The 20077-nt window shown below is 39.9% G+C and overlaps 1 protein-coding gene across 1 annotated transcript; it reads right to left on the bottom strand.

Annotated features, from left to right (window-relative positions):
* Positions 1 to 7903: 7903 nt before the first annotated feature.
* Positions 7904 to 19663, bottom strand: LOC140140357 (uncharacterized). Its single transcript, XM_072162117.1, has 4 exons — positions 19540 to 19663; positions 11405 to 12850; positions 9961 to 10927; positions 7904 to 9300 (listed from the first exon to the last, which is right to left on the bottom strand). The coding sequence occupies exons 2-4, from the start codon at positions 12680 to 12682 to the stop codon at positions 8186 to 8188; spliced, it is 3360 nt and encodes a 1119-aa protein (XP_072018218.1). The 5' UTR covers positions 12683 to 12850; positions 19540 to 19663; the 3' UTR covers positions 7904 to 8185.
* Positions 19664 to 20077: the final 414 nt, after the last annotated feature.

Below are 20077 nucleotides of genomic sequence, written 5' to 3'. Positions count from 1 at the left end.
AAAAAAATTACAGTTGCATCACATAATACATAGAGACAAAAGGCTTTATTGGGACGATGTGCACGCGTAGCGCGCAAAAAATAGGTATTTTACACTATTTTTGACCATTATCAGGATGGAAAGCCTTAATCCTTGCAATATGCGCGCATAGCGCGGAAAAAGTGTGTATTTCTCGGGCTGAATTTTGGTAGAAAAGGGCTCCTTGCCTCTTTTCTTTTCCTTTGCCCTCCTGATTTTCCCTTTTATTTTTTGTCAGAGGGGCACTTTTTTCTTTCATTTTTTGTCAGGGGGGGCACTCTGCCCCCCCTGCCCCCCCGCTGGCTACGCTACTGGAAGACATGATCTTAGTCTTCCACTTAGGGTGTGTGAATTTCAAATGGTGGTTCCAGAATGGGCGATTCCATTTGAAATCTACACTTTCTGTGTGGAAGATTAAGGCCATGTCTTCTCATGATTTCAACTCCATTAGCTCATTCAGAGACTGGGGGTTCTATCTCATTGAAGGCATACGTGAATCTCTCTCTCTCTCTCTCTGCCATATCCGATCATGTCATGCCACAATTCTCTGTCACAAGCCATCTCCAGAAGCCCCGTCGCCCTATGTTCAGCTCCCCCTCCCTCAGCCAGCCTCTCAGATTTGATAACCACATCACTCTCCTCCCGCCTCCGCTCCCTGTTCCCTCCACTCTTCTTGTCAATACTAGGCTCTCGAAACCATCCCTTCTGAGGACATGACCAAGGAATTTGAGCTGCCTAACTCTGATTTCACGCAACAGCCCCCTGTTCACATTTGCTCCACCTAGGAAATCGTCATTAGACACTCTATCAGTCCACGGGATCTTCATCACTCCCCCCAAGTAACCACACCCCGCAGCTCCCCAATCCTCCCTCAATGTCTGCCGTCACTGACCATGCCTCACCCCCATATATCAACACAGGGAGGACATAGCAGTCGAGCACCCGAACTCAGGCCTCCCCACTGCGGGCACTGTCTCCCAAGATCTTGTCCAACTCTGAGAACGCAGACTCAGCCAGCGCAATCCTTCTCTTAATCTCCTTAATACATCTCGCATCTTCTGTGATTAGACTGCCAAGGTAGTTGAAGGAGGTAACTTGCTTAATTCTTTGATCTTTCACCTTCAATAAGCATGTTGGGCCTTCAGTCCCCGATACCACCATACATTCCGCCCTCCTGCAATTCAACGACAAACCCCTCCTCCCACTCTCCCGAACCACCACACCAAGAAGCCCCCGTAGATCCTCCCCAGACTCAGCCAATAGGACAGCGCCATCTGCACATCCCATGTTCGTGATGTTATGTCCACCTATACTGAGACCACTTTCCTCCCCTAGCCCCCTTAGGATCAGCTCCTTGCAATAATCAAAGAGACCTGGTGACATCACACATCCCTGCCCGACTCCTCCCCCAATGCCTGCACATGCACATTCACCACAATCTCCATCCACCCCCATGCACGCCGCCTGGTTCCAAAAAGGCTCCGCAACAGTCACAGATCCCCTCCATGCAGGTCTAGCTTACCAAAAACTGACCATGTCTCACGTGGATGTACTCACTAAAAATGGGTTACAGGGATGTGGGGCCACATTGACCCCCATTTTTCAACCCCTTCTCACCCAATGACCCCCTTTTTGTCACTAAAATCGGTGATTAGTTGTTTGGTCATCAAAAACTTCCTTCACCCAATGGAATTTGGGGAGCTGCACAGATAATTGGTGGATGTTACAATCTAAATGTGGACAGGTGTGCGCCGTTCGGCAGCAACCTAGTTGATGCGATCTGATTGTGATGATTCACCATTGCAGCGAAATTGCAGCGCTTTGAGTCCTACAAGATCTGGAGAAAGGCGCTTTATAAATCCAAAATTTATTTATTTATTTATTTTATTTAAAAGACACCTTTTTTTTCTAAACTTTAAGGAAAATTTCTGATAGTCTCTCACTGAATGACCCAATTTTTCATTATTTTTCTTCAAATGTTTCAAAAATTTTAAAAATTTTATATCAACTTTTATATCTTATTTGACCAAAAATGTTTCCCAGTCTCACTAAATGACCCCATTTTTTTGGTCAGATTTTCCCCCAGTGTTACAGAAAGACAGTAGCGTAGCCAGCGGGGAGGGGGGGGCAGAGTGCCCCCTGACAAAAAAAATGAAATAAAAAGTGCCCCTCTGACAAAAAATGAAAGAAAAAATCTGGAGGGCAAAGGAAAAGAAAAAGGGCAAGGAGCCCCTTTTCTAGCAAAATTCAGGGCCCAAATAGTTTCTCAGTTTTTTCAGCGCTACGCGTGCACATTGTAACAATAAAGCCCTTTTTAGCCGGATAATGGGCGAAAATAGTGTAAAATACCACATCATCCCAATAAGGCCCTTTTCGGGAAGCTCGAAGACATACAGTCTCTATGTATTATATAATGTAACTGCAATTTTTTCGTCTGTGCCTCCAAAATTTTATTTTGCCCCCCCTGACCAAGAAAGCTGGCTACGCCCCTGCAGAAAGACCCCCTTTTTTGGAAGCTTCTCACTAAAAGACCCCGCCCCCTTTATTAATGTCAGTTTTGAACTGATGTCTGTACATCACTTACAACATTGTACAAAAGTCGAGTGCCCCCAGGAGTTTTGGGGTACCTTTTCTTTTATCAATTTAGGGGATGGGGTTACAGTGGCGACCAATGCCCCCAAGTGCACCTAAAAGCACCCCCATTAGGGCAAAAACTGTAGGTAAAGAGTGAACAGTGGTACATCCCCGAACAACAAAATGTTTCGACATCACCACCCCTCCAGTTCAGTATGTCACTCTCAACTACACTATTACCCACACATCATTTTGTACACACTATTAGGGGCTGTGCAATAATTATGAACCCTGAGGAAGGTAAAATTGGGGTGGGGGCAAGAATTTTTTTTGGCAAGCCGAAAGGGGGGGCAAGCGATTTTTGGCACACATTCATGGGGCGCCTTTTAAATATAATGCTCTAAAAAGGCTTAGGAAAACAGTACGGAAACGCTTTAATATGTAAATTTTCCTGGTCGCTACGCTTGCATCATATATCTAGACTCAGTTAAGGTTTGCGAATTGGGATCCCAAAAATTTGGCAGGTGCAAGGGTGGGCAAAGATTTTTGGGCGGGCCGAGAGGGGGGCAAGCGATTTCCCCCCAAAGGATTCATAATTGCACAGCCCTAAAGGGGGGAGCAAAGAATTTTTGATACATCAAAAGGGGCGCAAGCAATTTTTGGCAGACCACTTTATGAATTCACCACCCCAGGGTACACATAATTACTGCACAACTCCTAAACATATCGAGGGTTCAGAACCAGAAAGCTATTACTCACTATGACCAGCTCTCACAAAATGAACATAAAGTTGGCTCTTTGCTTTGGTCTTCAAAAATCAATATTTCCTCCACTATGACTTTTGTTTTCTATTAAATTCTTGGTATGATTAATGGATTGTAGCTTTGACTGTAGTGTCCTGGCGATCGACTTTTTTGTTCATTTTGTGGGATCAGGGGATTGAGTTGAGGCTTACTGCCTCTCAACCCCTCCAGGGGGGCCTCTCCCTAAGAAATGGTGTACGGGGATGCTCAAAGGTTTTGAGGTGCATTTTCATCGTTTTTGATATACCAATGGGGTGGTCTTGAAATTGTTCCGGGTATATTAATGACCCCTTATTTCTGTGATGGTATTGAGATGGGCTGTTTTAAGTTTTTTGGTATATTGATGATATAATGATGGGTCACCATTTCAGTAAAAATGGTATAGAGATGGGTTGGTTAGTGATACAAGCGAGGTATAGTAAACGGGTGCTTTTTTGCACTACGCAGGTATAGAGATGGTCAACATTCTGAAGTCTACTTTTAGCACCCCCGTATTTTCTAAGAGCCCCCCCGGGCTCAACCCTTAATATATGATTAATATATAAGTAATGTCAAGCAGGTATATAAAATGACCAGATGACCTAAACTACCTTTGTGTTGTTACCGGGCAGCATCTGTACGTGTTGTCTGTGACCTCTGAACTCCAGTAAATCTTAGGAAGGCCAGATGTTATTTGGGAGTGATAAAATGAATTAACCATTTTGGTGAGATGCTCTGGTGTAGCAATAACAATGCATTTATTGGAACAATTGCAAGTTTTTATTCAAAATAATTATGCACGAATATGAAGTTACAAAATTCTAATTCTAGAACTAGAACTATATTCTTCTGCAGCAGTTTCATTGTTTTGAGTCAGGTCTACCGTCTATTTTTGTTGGTTGGAACAGAAGCCCGCATCCTACAAAATATTTGGTTCCAGCACTCAAATTACATTTTGTTTTTGCCAGCCGAGAGTAGGTCGGTGGGAAGACCAAACTTCAGCAAACACATCAATATTTTTGTCCAGCCTAAGGTTTCTCTTTGGTATGAGTTCTACTGTGTCTTGTTAGATGACAATTCTGTGCAAAACATTTCTGGCAATACTCACACTGATATGGTTTATTTTTGGTATGAATTCTTCTGTGTACTGTCAGATCACTATTACATGTAAAACATTTATGGCAGTACTCACACTGGTAGGGTTTCTCTTTGGTATGAGTTCTGATGTGCCTTGTCAGATAACTATTCCGTGTAAAAAATTTCTGGCAATGCTCACACTGATATGGTTTCTCTTTGGTATGAGTTCTGATGTGTTTTGTCAGATTACTATTCCGTGTAAAACATTTCTGGCAATATTTACACTGATACGGATTTTCTTTGGTATGGGTTCTGATGTGTCTTGTCAGATCAATATTCTGTGTAAAACATTTCTGGCAATTCTCACACTGATATGGTTTCTCTTTGGTATGAATTCTGATATGTTTTGTCAGATCACTTTTCTGTATAAAACATTTCTTGCAATACTCACACTGATAGGGTTTCTCTTTGGTATGAGTTCTGATGTGTGCTGTTAGATTACTATTCTGTGTAAAACATTTATGGCAATACTTGCACTGATAGGGCTTTTCTTTTCTATGAGTTCTGATGTGGTATGTGAAGCTACTGCTGTGAGCAAAAGACTTCGGACAATATTCACATTGATAAGGTTTCTTTTTGGTGTGCATTCTCATGTGGTTCACAAGACACAAACTTTTCTGACAAAACAGTCTGTTGCATCTGTAAGCCCTCACATATTTAATGAGATGTCGGTTAACATGGCTTTTGAATTTGTCGAATGAATAATGCTTCCGTTTGCAAAATGCACAAGAAAATGGTTTTAAAAGTTTCATTGCCATCTTGAGAGGAATCGAACAACATTCATAGATGTAGATCAAGTTACTGTGTGTATCTGAAATCCATCGGTCAGAGTGAATTCGGTCAATTCAAGACTTGTAGAAATGTCCTCGAGTGAAGCAGCAGGCAGCCATGCAATATACCGCAATCCTCATTGGCTTCTAAGTCCTGGCCCAACTGCAGTGAATCGAAATATCTGAAAGGTTACAATTAACAGTGGTATTTATTAATATTATATTAATATACTCTGAAAGTTTTCAAACTACATGTTGTTTTATAGATGTATCTTTTAAAAAACACTTGGGGGCTGTGTAATATTTATGAGCCCACCCCCCCCCCCGTTGGTAAACTTTCCAAACGCCTCGCCAATAATTGCTTACCCCCCCCCCCCCCTTGACACGCCAAAAATCGCATGCCCCCCCATGCCTATTTTTGTGTGATTAAACATTTCCGTACTGTTTTCCTAAGCCTTTTTGGAGAGTTTTATTTAAAAGGCGCCCACGAATGAGTGCTAAAATCGCTTGCCCCCCCCCCTCGGCTTGCCAAAAATTGCTCCCCATTTGATTTGAACTACACAATTTGACCTGTTGATATACATAAGGTCTCTTCATTATATAGAAAAGTATATTCACTGTACCTTAAATTACATGTTCACCAAAATGATTTTCGTGGTGCAAAATCTTGTGTTGCACCACAAAATTTGCCTCCTTTTGTGCAAATGTTGACCCCTCACTACAAGAGTTATTTAAAAACTTCGATTTTGGTAACAAAACGTAATGTCAATCTGGATTTGCATCACATGCAAACAGAAACATGGATATTCAGGAGGCAATGATCGAATCTCGGTTTTCGATTGTGATAGTTATAGCCAGTGTTTCGGTTAGAGGGACAGTTCCGTCGAGGTGTGATCGACTCAGCCAACCTTAAAAAGATGGGTATATTATATGAAGATAAAGAAAATGTCGATGACCTAGCTTCCATCAGCGGGTTATACTTTAATTGTTCCATCTGCACGGTAGGGTGCTTCTTCCTCTCTGATGAATTATATGTTGCGCTTGATGCGAATCTAGAGTGATATTTTTTCCCATTACGTCATTACGTCATTTTCTTTTTATTGCCATGCGGCAAAAATAATAAGTGCACAAAAACACAAGTACCATACTGGATACTCATCCAGACAACTATGCCGGATCCTTATATCCGGTGATATAAGGGGCGAATACTCAACTTTTTAAATCCGACTCTTTAACCATTCAAATTGATCACAAAGAGAGCAACGCATGAGATGCCAAAAATAATATAGTTTATAATGCTACATCCAGTGAATTTTATTTATTTGATCAATAGCTTTTTTTGTCTTTTTTTTTGTCTGCGGGTGTGTATTGCCTAGCCCACAAGGGACATGAATGAGAAAAATCTGCCTGTAATCGGTGATTTATGTAGGTATTTAAAAGGCTCCTAAATCTGATCTTTACGCACATGCCTTAGCCATTTGCGTTTGTTTCATACATTTGCTCTTTGTTTTTTCTGTTTATTTGAATTGTGCTTGCATCGTTTAGCATTGAAATGGGCTTTTTTCACAAGTGCGAACTATATGTGCGTTGTTTAAATTAGTGCTGTAATCGATTGTCATAAGTATCGATAGTCGGAAAATACATAGACTTCCGACATGTCGAAACACTCAATGTCAGTATCGATACACAAACGACATGGCACACATGCTTAGATTATCTCAAATTGCGGATTTGCAATACCACTTTCGTTTGTTTGATGCATGATCCATGTAGTTTTAGCTGTTTAGGCTTCAATACACTTGTTGTTAACTTGTTTCTGGAACTTACTGATAATAAAATTGGTAAACTCAAATCCGTGTTTCAAACTGCGTGAGTATCGATAATAGTATCGACATGTCGGATGTTTGCCTCCCGACATATCGATAATACCCAGAAAGCTTATCGATTACAGCACTAGTTTAAATGCAGTCTTTGATCTAAAACACTTGCCACATTCATGGACTGGACTGGTTTTTCGCCAGTGTGAATGAGTTTGAATGTTGTGTGAAAGGCGATTTCCGATTTATCACACTCAGCACATTGAACTGGTTTATCACCAGTGTGAACTATTGTGTGTCGAGTCAATTCTGTCTTCGATCTAAAATACTTGCCACACTTGCCACATCGAAATGGATTTTCACCAGTGTGAATGCGCTTGCGTTCTGTCAAACTTGATTTCCTTGTAAAATAATTGCCACACTCTGTGCACTGGAATGGTTTATCACCAGTGTGAATGAGTTTGTGTCGTGTCAAATCTGCTTTCCTTGCAAAACACTTATCACACTCAGTACATTGAAATGGTTTATCACCAGTGTGAACTATTGTGTGTTGTGTCAATTCTGTCTTCGATCTAAAACACTTGCCACATTCCATGCATTGAAATGGTTTGTCGCCAGTGGGAACTTCGTAATTGTGTCGTGTACATTCTGTCATTGTTCTAAAACACTTGCCACATGCTGTGCACAAAAATGGTTTATCACCAGTGTGAATGAGCTTGTGTTTTGTAAAATCTTCTTTCCTTGCAAAACACTTGCCACCAGTGCACTGAAATGGTTTATCACCAGCGTGAATGACTTTATGAGTTTGTGTCCTGTCAAATGTGATTTCCTTGCAAAACAGTGCATTAAAATGGTTTATCACCAGTGTGAACTATTATGTGTCATGTCAATTCTGTCTTCAATTATAGGTTAATGAACGCTTTTACTTGATGGGAGATAAATTAGACAAAATAATGCACGTGCGCTGATGTTGACGCATCTAATGCACGAGCCACATCATGCATTGAAATGATTTACCACCAGCGTGAATGCTTTTGTGTTTTGTCAAATCTTCTTTCCTTGCAAAACTCTTGCCACACTCTGTGAATCACTGGATTGGTTTAATACCCGTGTGAATAAGTTTGTGTCGTGTTAAATGTGATTTCCTTGCAAAATACTTGCCACACTCTATGCATCGAAATGGTTTATCACCAGTGTGAACTAATGTGTGTCGTGTCAAATCTGTCTTTGATCTAAAACACTTGCCACATTCCATGCATCGAAATGGTTTTTCACCAGCGTGAATGCTTTTGTGTTGTGTCAAACTTGTTTTCCTTGTAAAATATTTGCCACACTCTGGGCACTGGAATGGCTTATCACCAGTGTGAATGAGTTTGTGTCGTGTCAAATCTGCTTTCCTTGTAAAACCCTTATCACACTCAGTACATTGAAATGGTTTATCACCAGTGTGAACTATTGTGTGTTGTGTCAATTCTGTGTTTGATCTAAAACACTTGTCACATTCCATGCATTGAAATGGTTTGTCGCCAGTGTGAACTTCATAATTGTGTTGTATCAATTCTTTGCTCAATCTAAAACACTTGCCACATTCCATGCATCGAAATGGTTTTCCACCAGTATGAATGTGTTTGTGTTGTGTCAAATTACTTTTCCTTGTAAAACACTTGCCACATTCCATGCATTGAAATGGTTTTTCACCAGCGTGAATGAGTTTGTGTTGTGTCATATCGCCTTTCCTTGAAAAACACTTATCATACTCTATGCAGTGGAATGGCTTATGACCAATGTGAATGAGTTTGTGTTGTGTCAAATGTGCTTTCCTTGCAAAATACTTGCCACATTCTGTGCACTGGAATGGTTTATCACAAGCTGTATGATATATTGTGTGTCTTGTCAATTCTGCCTTCGATCTAAAACACTTGCCACATTCCATGCACTGCAATGGTGTCTGATGAGTGCACTGAATTGGTATATTACTAGCACTTTGCTGTATCTGCATAAGAAATATCCCTCGATGCATATACCTTGTCTGGTGTCTTCTTTTGTGTTTTCTGTACTGATCAAAACAGTGCCACCAACGTTGGCAGTAATGACAGCAGAAAGTTTGTAACTTGCAAGTCGTCTCCATCGCAAGTGTGTGATATCTACAAACAAATATCAAGAAATATATTCTTATCTTAGCAACTTGTAAGAAGGGTATGATTCAAGGCTTTGGGCTGCCAGACTTTCTTTTTGGATGCTGATACTGTAGGATAATTAGGATTCCAATTATTTATTATTACATCCAGCAATAAGCACAGAGAACCCAATAGTGCTCAAAGATAACTAAATTAAAGAAAAGCCCTGACAAAGAAAAATTGATATGTTGCCTGCTAAAACGTTGATGACATGACCTATTATTTGAAGTTTAAAAACGTGCTTCTGGCCTGTTTAATTCTAATTTTTAATAGCCTATTCACTGTTTATTCAGTGGTAAGAGTTTTGACAGTAGTTTTTTAGTAGTCATCGTTGACGTTGTCAGCAAGAAAATCAAATATTATGACGAGAACTTAGATCTTTAAATACAGATTGAAGAATAAATATATCTTGTTTAAATGGTAATTTTCATAGATGGTCGGAGACCAGTTTCGTGGCGTGTTGTTGCTGATGTGTGCTGTCAGATTAATATTCAGTGTAAAACATTTCTGGCAATACTCTTGGGGGTCTTTTTGGTATGAGTTTTGTTGATGTGTCTTGTCAAGTAATTATTCCGTGTAAAACATTTCTGGCAATACTCACAATGATAGGGTTTTATTTTGGTATGAGTTCTGATGTGTCTTGTCAGATCACTAATCTGTGTACAACATTTCTGGCAATACTCACACTGGTAGGGGTTCTCTTTGGTATGAGTTCTGATGTGTCTTTTCAGTTTATTATTCATTGTAAAACATTTCTGGCAATACTCACACTGGTAGGGTTTCTTTTTGGTATGAGTTCTGCTGTGTCTTGTCAGGTCACTTCTCCATGTAAAACATTTCTTGCAATACTCACACTGATAGGGTTTCTCTTTGGTATGAGTTCTGATGTGTTCTGTTAGATGACTATTCTGTGTAAAACATTTCTGGCAATACTCACACTGACAGGGTTTCTCTTTGGTATGAGTTCTGGTGTGTCTTTTCAGATCACTATTCTTTGTAAAACATTTCTGGCAATACTCACACTCATAGGGCTTCTCTTTGGTATGAGTTCTGATGTGTCTTGTCAGTTTACTATTCATTGTAAAACATTTCTGGCAATACTCACACTGGTAGGGTTTTTCCTTGGTATGAGTTTTGGTGTGTTTTGTCAGATCACTTCTCTGTGTAAAACATTTCTGGCAATACTCACACTGATAGGGTTTCTCTTTGGTATGAGTTCTGATGTGTCCTGTTAGATGACTATTCTGTGTAAAACATTTCTTGCAATACTCACACTGATAGGGTTTCTCTTTGGTATGAGTTCTGATGTGCACTGTCAGACTACTATTCTTTGTAAAACATTTCTGGCAATACTCACACTGATAGGGCTTCTCTTTGGTATGAGTTCTGGTGTGGTGTGTGAGGATACTGCTTCCACCAAAACACTTCTGACAATATTCACATTGATATGACTTCTCAGTGTGAATCCTGATGTGGTTTTCTCGGCTGGTTTTTTGGGGAAAATATTTCTGACAGTACTTGCAGTGATAGGGTTTCTCTTTAATGTTATTCCATTGATACCATAGCTGCCTGTGATTATTCAAATGCCTTTCCAGCTCACCGTTTTTTGACAAACTTTTCTGACAAATCACACTTCGGCATCTGCGAGCCCGCATATTTAATCAGATGTCTGCTAACATGGGTTTTGAATTTTTTCAATGAATAATGCTTCAGGTTGCAAAATTCACATGAAAATGGCTTTAAAAGTTTCATTGCCATCTTGGGAAGACCCAACAACATTCAAAGATGTAGATCAAGTTACTGTGTATACCATTACCTGACACCTACCATGGAAGTCAATTCTGTCAATTCTTGACTTGCAAAGATGAAAGTGAAGCAGCAATCAATTCAAGAACACAATCTTCACTGCCTTCAGTTTAATAATCCTGGTCCAACAGTAGTTTTTTAGTAGTCATCGTTGACGTTGTCAGCAAGAAAATCAAATATTATGACGAGAACTTAGATCTTTAAATACAGATTGAAGAATAAATATATCTTGTTTAAATGGTAATTTTCATAGATGGTCGGAGACCAGTTTCGTGGCGTGTTGTTGCTGATGTGTGCTGTCAGATTAATATTCAGTGTAAAACATTTCTGGCAATACTCATGGGGGTCTTTTTGGTATGAGTTTTGTTGATGTGTCTTGTCAAGTAATTATTCCGTGTAAAACATTTCTGGCAATACTCACAATGATAGGGTTTTATTTTGGTATGAGTTCTGATGTGTCTTGTCAGATCACTAATCTGTGTACAACATTTCTGGCAATACTCACACTGGTAGGGTTTCTCTTTGGTATGAGTTCTGATGTGTCTTTTCAGTTTATTATTCATTGTAAAACATTTCTGGCAATACTCACACTGGTAGGGTTTCTTTTTGGTATGAGTTCTGCTGTGTCTTGTCAGGTCACTTCTCCATGTAAAACATTTCTTGCAATACTCACACTGATAGGGTTTCTCTTTGGTATGAGTTCTGATGTGTTCTGTTAGATGACTATTCTGTGTAAAACATTTCTGGCAATACTCACACTGATAGGGTTTCTCTTTGGTATGTGTTCTGTTGTGTCTTTTCAGATCACTATTCTTTGTAAAACATTTCTGGCAATACTCACACTCATAGGGCTTCTCTTTGGTATGAGTTCTGATGTGTCTTGTCAGTTTACTATTCATTGTAAAACATTTCTGGCAATACTCACACTGGTAGGGTTTTTCCTTGGTATGAGTTTTGGTGTGTTTTGTCAGATCACTTCTCTGTGTAAAACATTTCTGGCAATACTCACACTGATAGGGTTTCTCTTTGGTATGAGTTCTGATGTGTCCTGTTAGATGACTATTCTGTGTAAAACATTTCTTGCAATACTCGCACTGATATGGTTTCTCTTTGGTATGAGTTCTGATGTGCACTGTCAGACTACTATTCTTTGTAAAACATTTCTGGCAATACTCACACTGATAGGGCTTCCCTTTGGTATGAGTTCTGGTGTGGTGTGTGAGGATACTGCTTCCACCAAAACACTTCTGACAATATTCACATTGATATGACTTCTCAGTGTGAATCCTGATGTGGTTTTCTCGGCTGGTTTTTGGGGGAAAATATTTCTGACAGTACTTGCAGTGATAGGGTTTCTCTTTAATGTTATTCCATTGATACCATAGCTGCCTGTGATTATTCAAATGCCTTTCCAGCTCACCGTTTTTTGACAAACTTTTCTGACAAATCACACTTCGGCATCTGCGAGCCCGCACATATTTAATCAGATGTCTGCTAACATGGGTTTTGAATTTTTCCAATGAATAATGCTTCAGGTTGCAAAATTCACATGAAAATGGCTTTAAAAGTTTCATTGCCATCTTGGGAAGACCGAACAACATTCAAAGATGTAGATCAAGTTACTGTGTATACCTGACACCTACCATGGAAGTCAATTCTGTCAATTCTTGACTTGCAAAGATGAAAGTGAAGCAGCAATCAATTCAAGAACACAATCTTCACTGCCTTCAGTTTAATAATCCTGGTCCAACCTTAGTGGATCGAAATATCTGAAAGGTTACAACATAGATTAATGTTAATTACATTCTGATAGTTTTCAAACTACATGTTAAATTTGGGATTCGATCCCGAGACCCTTTGCATGCCAAGCACTGGGTCGGCGACACCTTGCCACAGGTCTTGGGCTTCGCTGGCCAGCGAAACCATGCCTATATCACTTAGGGCGATTGCGTCATCACACCACGTGGGATGCACGCACGAACAGCGCATATATCAAGTAGTATTTTGTAGTACTTGGTTAATACACCTCAAACAAACCTTTAACCTCCACATTATTCATATTACTGTTGTATATACCTCTAATAGTGTGGAATTAATTGGAATGCTGCAAACCCAGTCAAAAAAATAGGCGGTTCTCGAACCACACGATCCCCCTGGCTGGGCGGTCAGTAAAGTTGTACCTCAGATGACCCCTGGTGACCCCGAAATGACCTTCCAAAAATTTGGCTCTAAATGTAGACTGTACCCTCAAGGTTTCATGCCCATCCAACAGTTTTTACTAATTTGACCTTAGATGACCCCTGGTGACCTCGAAATGACCTTCCAAAAATGTGGCTTTAAATGTAGACTGTACCCACCAAGTTTCATGCCCATCCGTCAGTTTTTACTAATTTAACCTCAGATGACCCATGGTGACCTCAAAATGACCTTACAAAAATTTGGCTTTAAATGTTGACTGTACTCACCAAGTTTCATGCACATACGACACTTTTTACTTATTTGACCTCAGATGACCCCTGGATGACCTCAGTGACCTTGACCCACTCCCTCTCATCCCTCCCTCATTTAGAAGTATGGTTCTAGTACCTCTTTTTCATCTACTGTGACGCTGTTAATGTGCATTCACGCTGTACTATGGACAAATCCAACAAGCCAAGTCATGGTCAGGATTTGGTCTGCCATTTTCGGATCCCCACAAGCACCAACCTGGTGTTTTGAGTGCCCAAATGTGCAAATAAAAGCCGCCTAACACCTAGAGAAGATGCAAGGGTTAATAGAATAATATACAATAGAGATAATTCCGCAGGTAATCCCGTCGCATCTATTCATACATAGTCCTTTTGTTCACAAGTACATCCATTTGTAGCGTTTGATATGGTTTGATATGGTGTATGAAACTGCCATGGTTGATCAATTTGCATGCAGGAATTGGAAATATTTCCAATGTTTTTATAGATAATTTGTTGGAAAGTATTAAAGACCGCCCCCCCCCCCCAAATAAATAATTGTAAATATAGGCCTATAAGTTTATGATTGTTAGCATTTTTTCAGAGAAGTGATGATAATTGTTCATTTTTATTAATTTTTTTCTGTATTTTCGGTGGTTTCCTGAAGCCTGATAATCAAGATATTCTTGTAATTGACAACAGGTGGGGAAAATTATAATTGGCCATGGGCATGATGGACCTTCGGGACGTTCGGTCATATTTATACGCCTGATCTGAAATCCGACTGGATGTCGTGTCGGCCTAGTATGGCATGCATAGCATGGTGACATAGCAAGCACTACAAGCAGGTTGCACTCATCACCTGTGTATGTCTGTAATCATAGATTGAATACAATACCGCTTTTTTCAAAGATACTTTCGTACAGGTGCGAGTGATCAGAATGACATGGTCCAATGCATAGATACCGCGTGTAGTTAATCCGATTATTATGTCACTCCAACAGCGAATAGACCATGTAGAAGCTGTGTGCTTTGCCGAAGGGAACTGTATTTTGTTGTTGTAAACTTTAATCATTCTTTTGTCTACCTGTTTTTTCGCGGAAGGAGTAAAACGGGTGATGGAATGCAGTTTAAAATTTCCACCAAGGCCTAATCATTTTACATTTTAGGTGCATTGTAGCCGACGGGACCCAACTAAAGGCTGCTAGTCAGGTGTAGGAATGTGTGAATTTGGATTCGTCTATAGCCGGTGCCATTTTGCAAAAAAAATCACACATTCCAACCAAATTCAGACGGCTCTTGTGTCTTGCTACAAAACTACACTCATGGCCTCGTGATAAAATTGTTCGCAAAAAAAACCCAGAGGGTGGTGAAGCATTTACAAATTTAAGAACCCATCAACTGCGAAAGATGGGTGACCCACTGACCACTATTGGAACTGCGGAGTGACACACATTGGACTGGTGAGATGATCTGCGCTGGTACCATGGGGCTGGTACTGTGCCAGTAAAATTCCAATTCTTTGCTTTACTTCAGTTGCTCAGCTCAAAAATAAAAGGGGACACTTGTTCGAGCATTTGACTTGGAGATCCAAGGTACATGCTTGTTGTGCGGATCCGGTATGTGAAGTTAAATAAAAGGGGGTTATCTCAGGGTAGGCATACTCATTAGCCCTAACACCCAAAAATCTTACAAAATCTTACGATGAAAAATTCTGCGCATGCATGAATCCCAGGGTCTCATGGCGACTTAATCACCCTAAGTGTTATATGCAAGACGGAATTGCTGGCGGGCAGCAATAACCCGTGTAGCTACCGGTCCGTGATGGTGTGCTTGCAGAGATGTCACAGGCTGACCCAAAAAATCCTGAACTTGCGAGGCGTAGCGAGCGCAGCTCTCGCGCAACACGGTCGAGGGCCCCTGGTGTGGTCCAGGGGCGAAGCCCTGGTAGGGGTCGAGGGGGCAAAGCCCCCGAAGCCAGATGGTTTCTGCACATTTAGCACCACAGTAAAGGCCATTTCAGAGGGTAAAAAGAACAGTTCAAAGCTCCTGGCTTGTTCTACACTTTTAATAAAAAGTGCTTCCTTCTTCCATAAAACATGCTTTAAAGTTTTCCGTTTCCTATACTTTTATGTACAAGAGACACTCTTTTTTGGCTTTATTACATGGACAATATGGCTGATGTTGATATATGTGAAGCAGACAGATAAGACAATAGGGCCACTGCAAAGCGGGAAAAAAAATTTAAATTTTTTTTTTTTTTAATCCGGAAATCCGGATAAATCCGAAATGTGACATCTCTGTGCTTGGCATGCGGGAGGTCAAAGGTTCGAATCCCGGGGGTGCCAAGTCAAAAATTCTTCTTCTCTTTGACTTTTTCGGATCTTCTTTGACTTCCGATCCCAAAAAGCTGGGTCCATGTTAGGGTTAGTGTTAGTGTTTCTCGAGCAAAAGTAAAAGTTCAAGTACATTTCACGGAAAAGAAATACTAATGTTTAAATGTTATACAACATCCTGTAATGAAAGGTGGATTCAAATTTGCCATGATCAAACCACATCATTTTATTACTTTGCTTCGGAAAGCCTATGACACAACGGTTTTCAGTTTTGGCTTTCACTCAAGGGCTGTAATGTGATATATAAATTATAAAATGATGTGGTTTGATGGCAAATTTGAATTCACCTATCATACCTGGCTGAACGTAGTGCCATGCTATTACGCCAACTTTCCTATTCGGGGAGGATGACAATTTCGACCTCCTCGTCTGTTTACAAACAGAGAGGTAGACAAAAGACCATTCCGCTTAGCCCTAGAACTCTGGCCATAATATCCGTTTTTACTTCCACTAGGGCCAGAGGCACTTATATTGACAAATTTGTTGGGAATGCTTGAACGATCCAGTACAAAAAATGAAAGCATTTCAATGCTTGATCGAACCAATACAAATGTGTGTATAATTAACATGATAAAACCCACTTGAGAACACACAATCGCCGCTCATTTCTAAAGATGCATTTATACTCAATCGCTTTTGCAGAAACCTGAATCGCACGCATGATCAGTGTACTAAATCGCTGTTGTATTTGCTGAGCTGAGCATGCGCATGATTCGCTGTTTTTCAAAAGCGACACGTAGGCCTAATATAGGCCTAAGGCTATATTGACACCCTCTGTCAGTCAACGTTCTCTAGAATTGCACACATAACTTGTGCAGTTAACGACAATGATTCAGTCTGATGATGAGTAACCCATGCCGGGTATACGGCCACGTGTTTTGAACTCGCCACCCTTAGCGTTAGGGCCTACATCAAAAATATTATGAATTTTTACACCAATCAAGTTTCAAATTAGAATATCTCCACAACTATCAACCCTAAACTAGCAAAAGTATACATTTTTGGAAAGCTGAAGGCAAAAGCAATTTAAATATACACATTTCAACTCACTGTACAGGGTGACCTTGAAGTTATACAGGGTGGAATAAAAAAAATCCAATCAAAAAATGGGTCATTTAATGCATTGCTTATTACTAACTTGCAGTTATAAACTGAAAGTAAACAACATTGATTTGGTTATAGGTTATATAGGGGGAGCCTACTGACTCTGAAAAAAAAAAAATCACAGCTGTTTGGTAATCTCGAATACAGGGTGTCCCAAAATATGTTCAAATTTTTTACAATTCAACATATTTTGAACTGAAACATTTTACCCCTAACCCATACAAAAAAAGTAAGTCCATATTTAGATTCCTCATCAAATTTCCTCTCAGAAAATGTAAACTTTGACTATGATAGGATCAGTAATTAAATATTTACAGCAACTTTTAGATTTTGAAGACATCCGCATTGCTTACTACAGTGTTTAATATGAAAACGGGTAGTTTTGTACATAAAAGTTTGCATTTTATAGACTAAACCAATCATAAAGAGTTAAAAATGATTAAAAACAATTAGCAGAATTAATAATCTTTCAAAAGAGCTCTTAACCATGTCTGTAGCCCATATGGATGCAAAGATATGATCAGTTGATTCAACGCACACACACAAAATCTTTATTTCCCATAGACTTTGCACATACCGCCACCGCCTCATCCGCCACCGCCTCATCCACCACCTCGGTCATTCTGAACTCAAACAACTCTAACTCCACTATCTTAGCTGATAAACAATTCTCCTTTGGAGGTCTGTTAGGGCACTTATATAGCTACAAAATGACACCAAACACACTTCAATACCTTTTGTTTAAGCAGAGATATAACAATTTGAACGAGTCTCGATTTGGAAAAGCGTAACAACACCACCATTTTTGGGTGGCGAGTTCAAAACGTGTGGCCATACTATAAACACAGCTTTACACAATGACTAATTTACATAGGCACAAAAGACCGTGTTCATGTACCGTTACTCAGCCAAAATGGCAGAGTAGGTCCCGGATGTTCGGCACATGTTCATTAGACTGCGGAACTCACATCTTCAATGATAGTCAGTAATTTATCTTTTGGTCGTTTAATACATGACTATCATAAGACTGAGTTTTTATGATACATCTTCCGAGGAGCAGTTTCAGACAATAGCTCGGGATTATTGGGGCAGAGGTTATCTTTTGAATTCTTTCATGACCACTGAAGCATAGTCACGCCTGTCAAGGACACTCGGCGTGAATTGAAAGACCATGTCACTCGCCACAAAAGAATGTCAAAGGTCATACGACACCAATTTGGTGTCTTTCCACGCCTCGAAATAGAGGGTATTCATTACTACATGTACGTCATTGATGTGATTGCTCATGCATAAAATTCCTCCACATAGGTTGTTTAGCTTAATCGGGAGAGTGACCTCTTGAAATGATGATCACAGTTCTTTGAGTTATTACAGTGAGGCCCACGTACAATGTTCAACACAAAGTGAACAATGCTATAACTTGGAGGGCAAACAAACCAACACCGCCAAATTCGACTGACATGTGTACAACGTGGGAAGCTATGGGGAAATTGAACACTTGTTGTCTGATCATGCATGTGCAGTGTTTATGGTTCGGGTAGCGGTTTATACTTAGCAACTCTCGTTCCGCTTGGGTTTATTGCATACACTCTATATGATGCTTAAAGGAGGATTTTGTGATCCTAGCATCCTCTTTTAATGACATTTTCAGTACATATCCACGAAAAAAAAGCTTATTCCCAAAATTTCAGTTGATTCCGATTTTATGCGTTTGCGAGTTATGCATGATTATGTGTATTACACTGCTCCATAGACAATGCGTTGTAATTTCGTTTTCAAATTCAAATTTCACTAATTCTGCAAGAAATATTTTGTATATACATAAACATTATGTAGCCAGAGGTTTCCAGTGATATAAAAATCTCAACTTTTTTTGAGAAAAGTGGGGGGATGAGGCTGTGGATCACGAAATACCCCTTTAAGGTCTATGACTGCATGTTCCTATCTCCTCAACGTTATACCCTCGGGGTACTCAAGTTTGGTTTTGGTAGGGACGTGCATTGAGATTTTGGAAGTAGACCCATAAATATACCAAATTTTCAAGAAATTTGGACCCATTGATATACCAAAAGTCAAAATTTTCGGCCGAATTTACCCAAAATTGTCTTAATTTTTACAAATTTTCCCAAAATTTTGGGAAAATTGAGAAAATTTTGGCTAGATTTAAGGAAAAATTGGGCTGTTTTTCGAAAAAATTGAGAAAATTTTGAAAAAAAGGACCCATTCATATACCAAAATAGGCTTTGAAAATGGGGTCATTGATATACCAGAAGGCTGAAAATGCTACCCATGTTTGCGGCACGTCCCCGTATGGTCATTTGTACTGAGTACCCCCCCCGGGGTTATACCTTTCCAACCATACCAACGAACAAAGACAGAGATACGAAATTCGAAAAGCGAACGTCTAATTCCGCTTGTCCAAACACTCAAGTATCAGAAGGATGGTCAAAATCCAAATACATTTTAAAGCAAAATACTGGTTTTTATTGCCTTAATTCCCGTTTTACTTACATCTTATTTCAGAGCATCAAAACACACAAGCCGATACGAAAGCGTCTACTATGAAGCTAAATAGTAACGTTCCGTCCCTAGACAGATGTAGCCGATACGGGCGCCGCCATGGTTTTGTTTTCGAATTGGAAATTCCTCGTTTTGTGTAGGAGCACCTCTTCATTTTGCATGTTTTGGTACTTGGTACCTTCCAAAAATCTCCTTGAAGAAGTTTAAACTGGAGGCTTGCAGTCGCGAGGGTCGATATACAAATACAACATGTTTTGAGGGGAAGTAGTCAAAACTACTGGTCCCGAGGTGTTGGATGATTTGTAGTCAAATCATCCAACACCGAGGGACCAGTAGTTTTGACTACTTCCCGAAATGAAACATGTTGTATTTGTTTTACTATACCTCATAAATATTTTCACTATCAGGGTAAAATTGTAAACAAAAGTCAAAACACACACCAGTCAACGTGCCGGCCGGCATGGTAAAATAAGCTTAATATTTTGCTTACCTGATTTTATTGGAGGATTTCTGTTTCATCAATTCACAT

Source organism: Amphiura filiformis, chromosome 19 (assembly GCF_039555335.1).
Source record: "Amphiura filiformis chromosome 19, Afil_fr2py, whole genome shotgun sequence".
Taxonomy (NCBI): domain Eukaryota; kingdom Metazoa; phylum Echinodermata; class Ophiuroidea; order Amphilepidida; family Amphiuridae; genus Amphiura; species Amphiura filiformis.
This window is presented reverse-complemented; position numbering and strand designations above follow the sequence as displayed.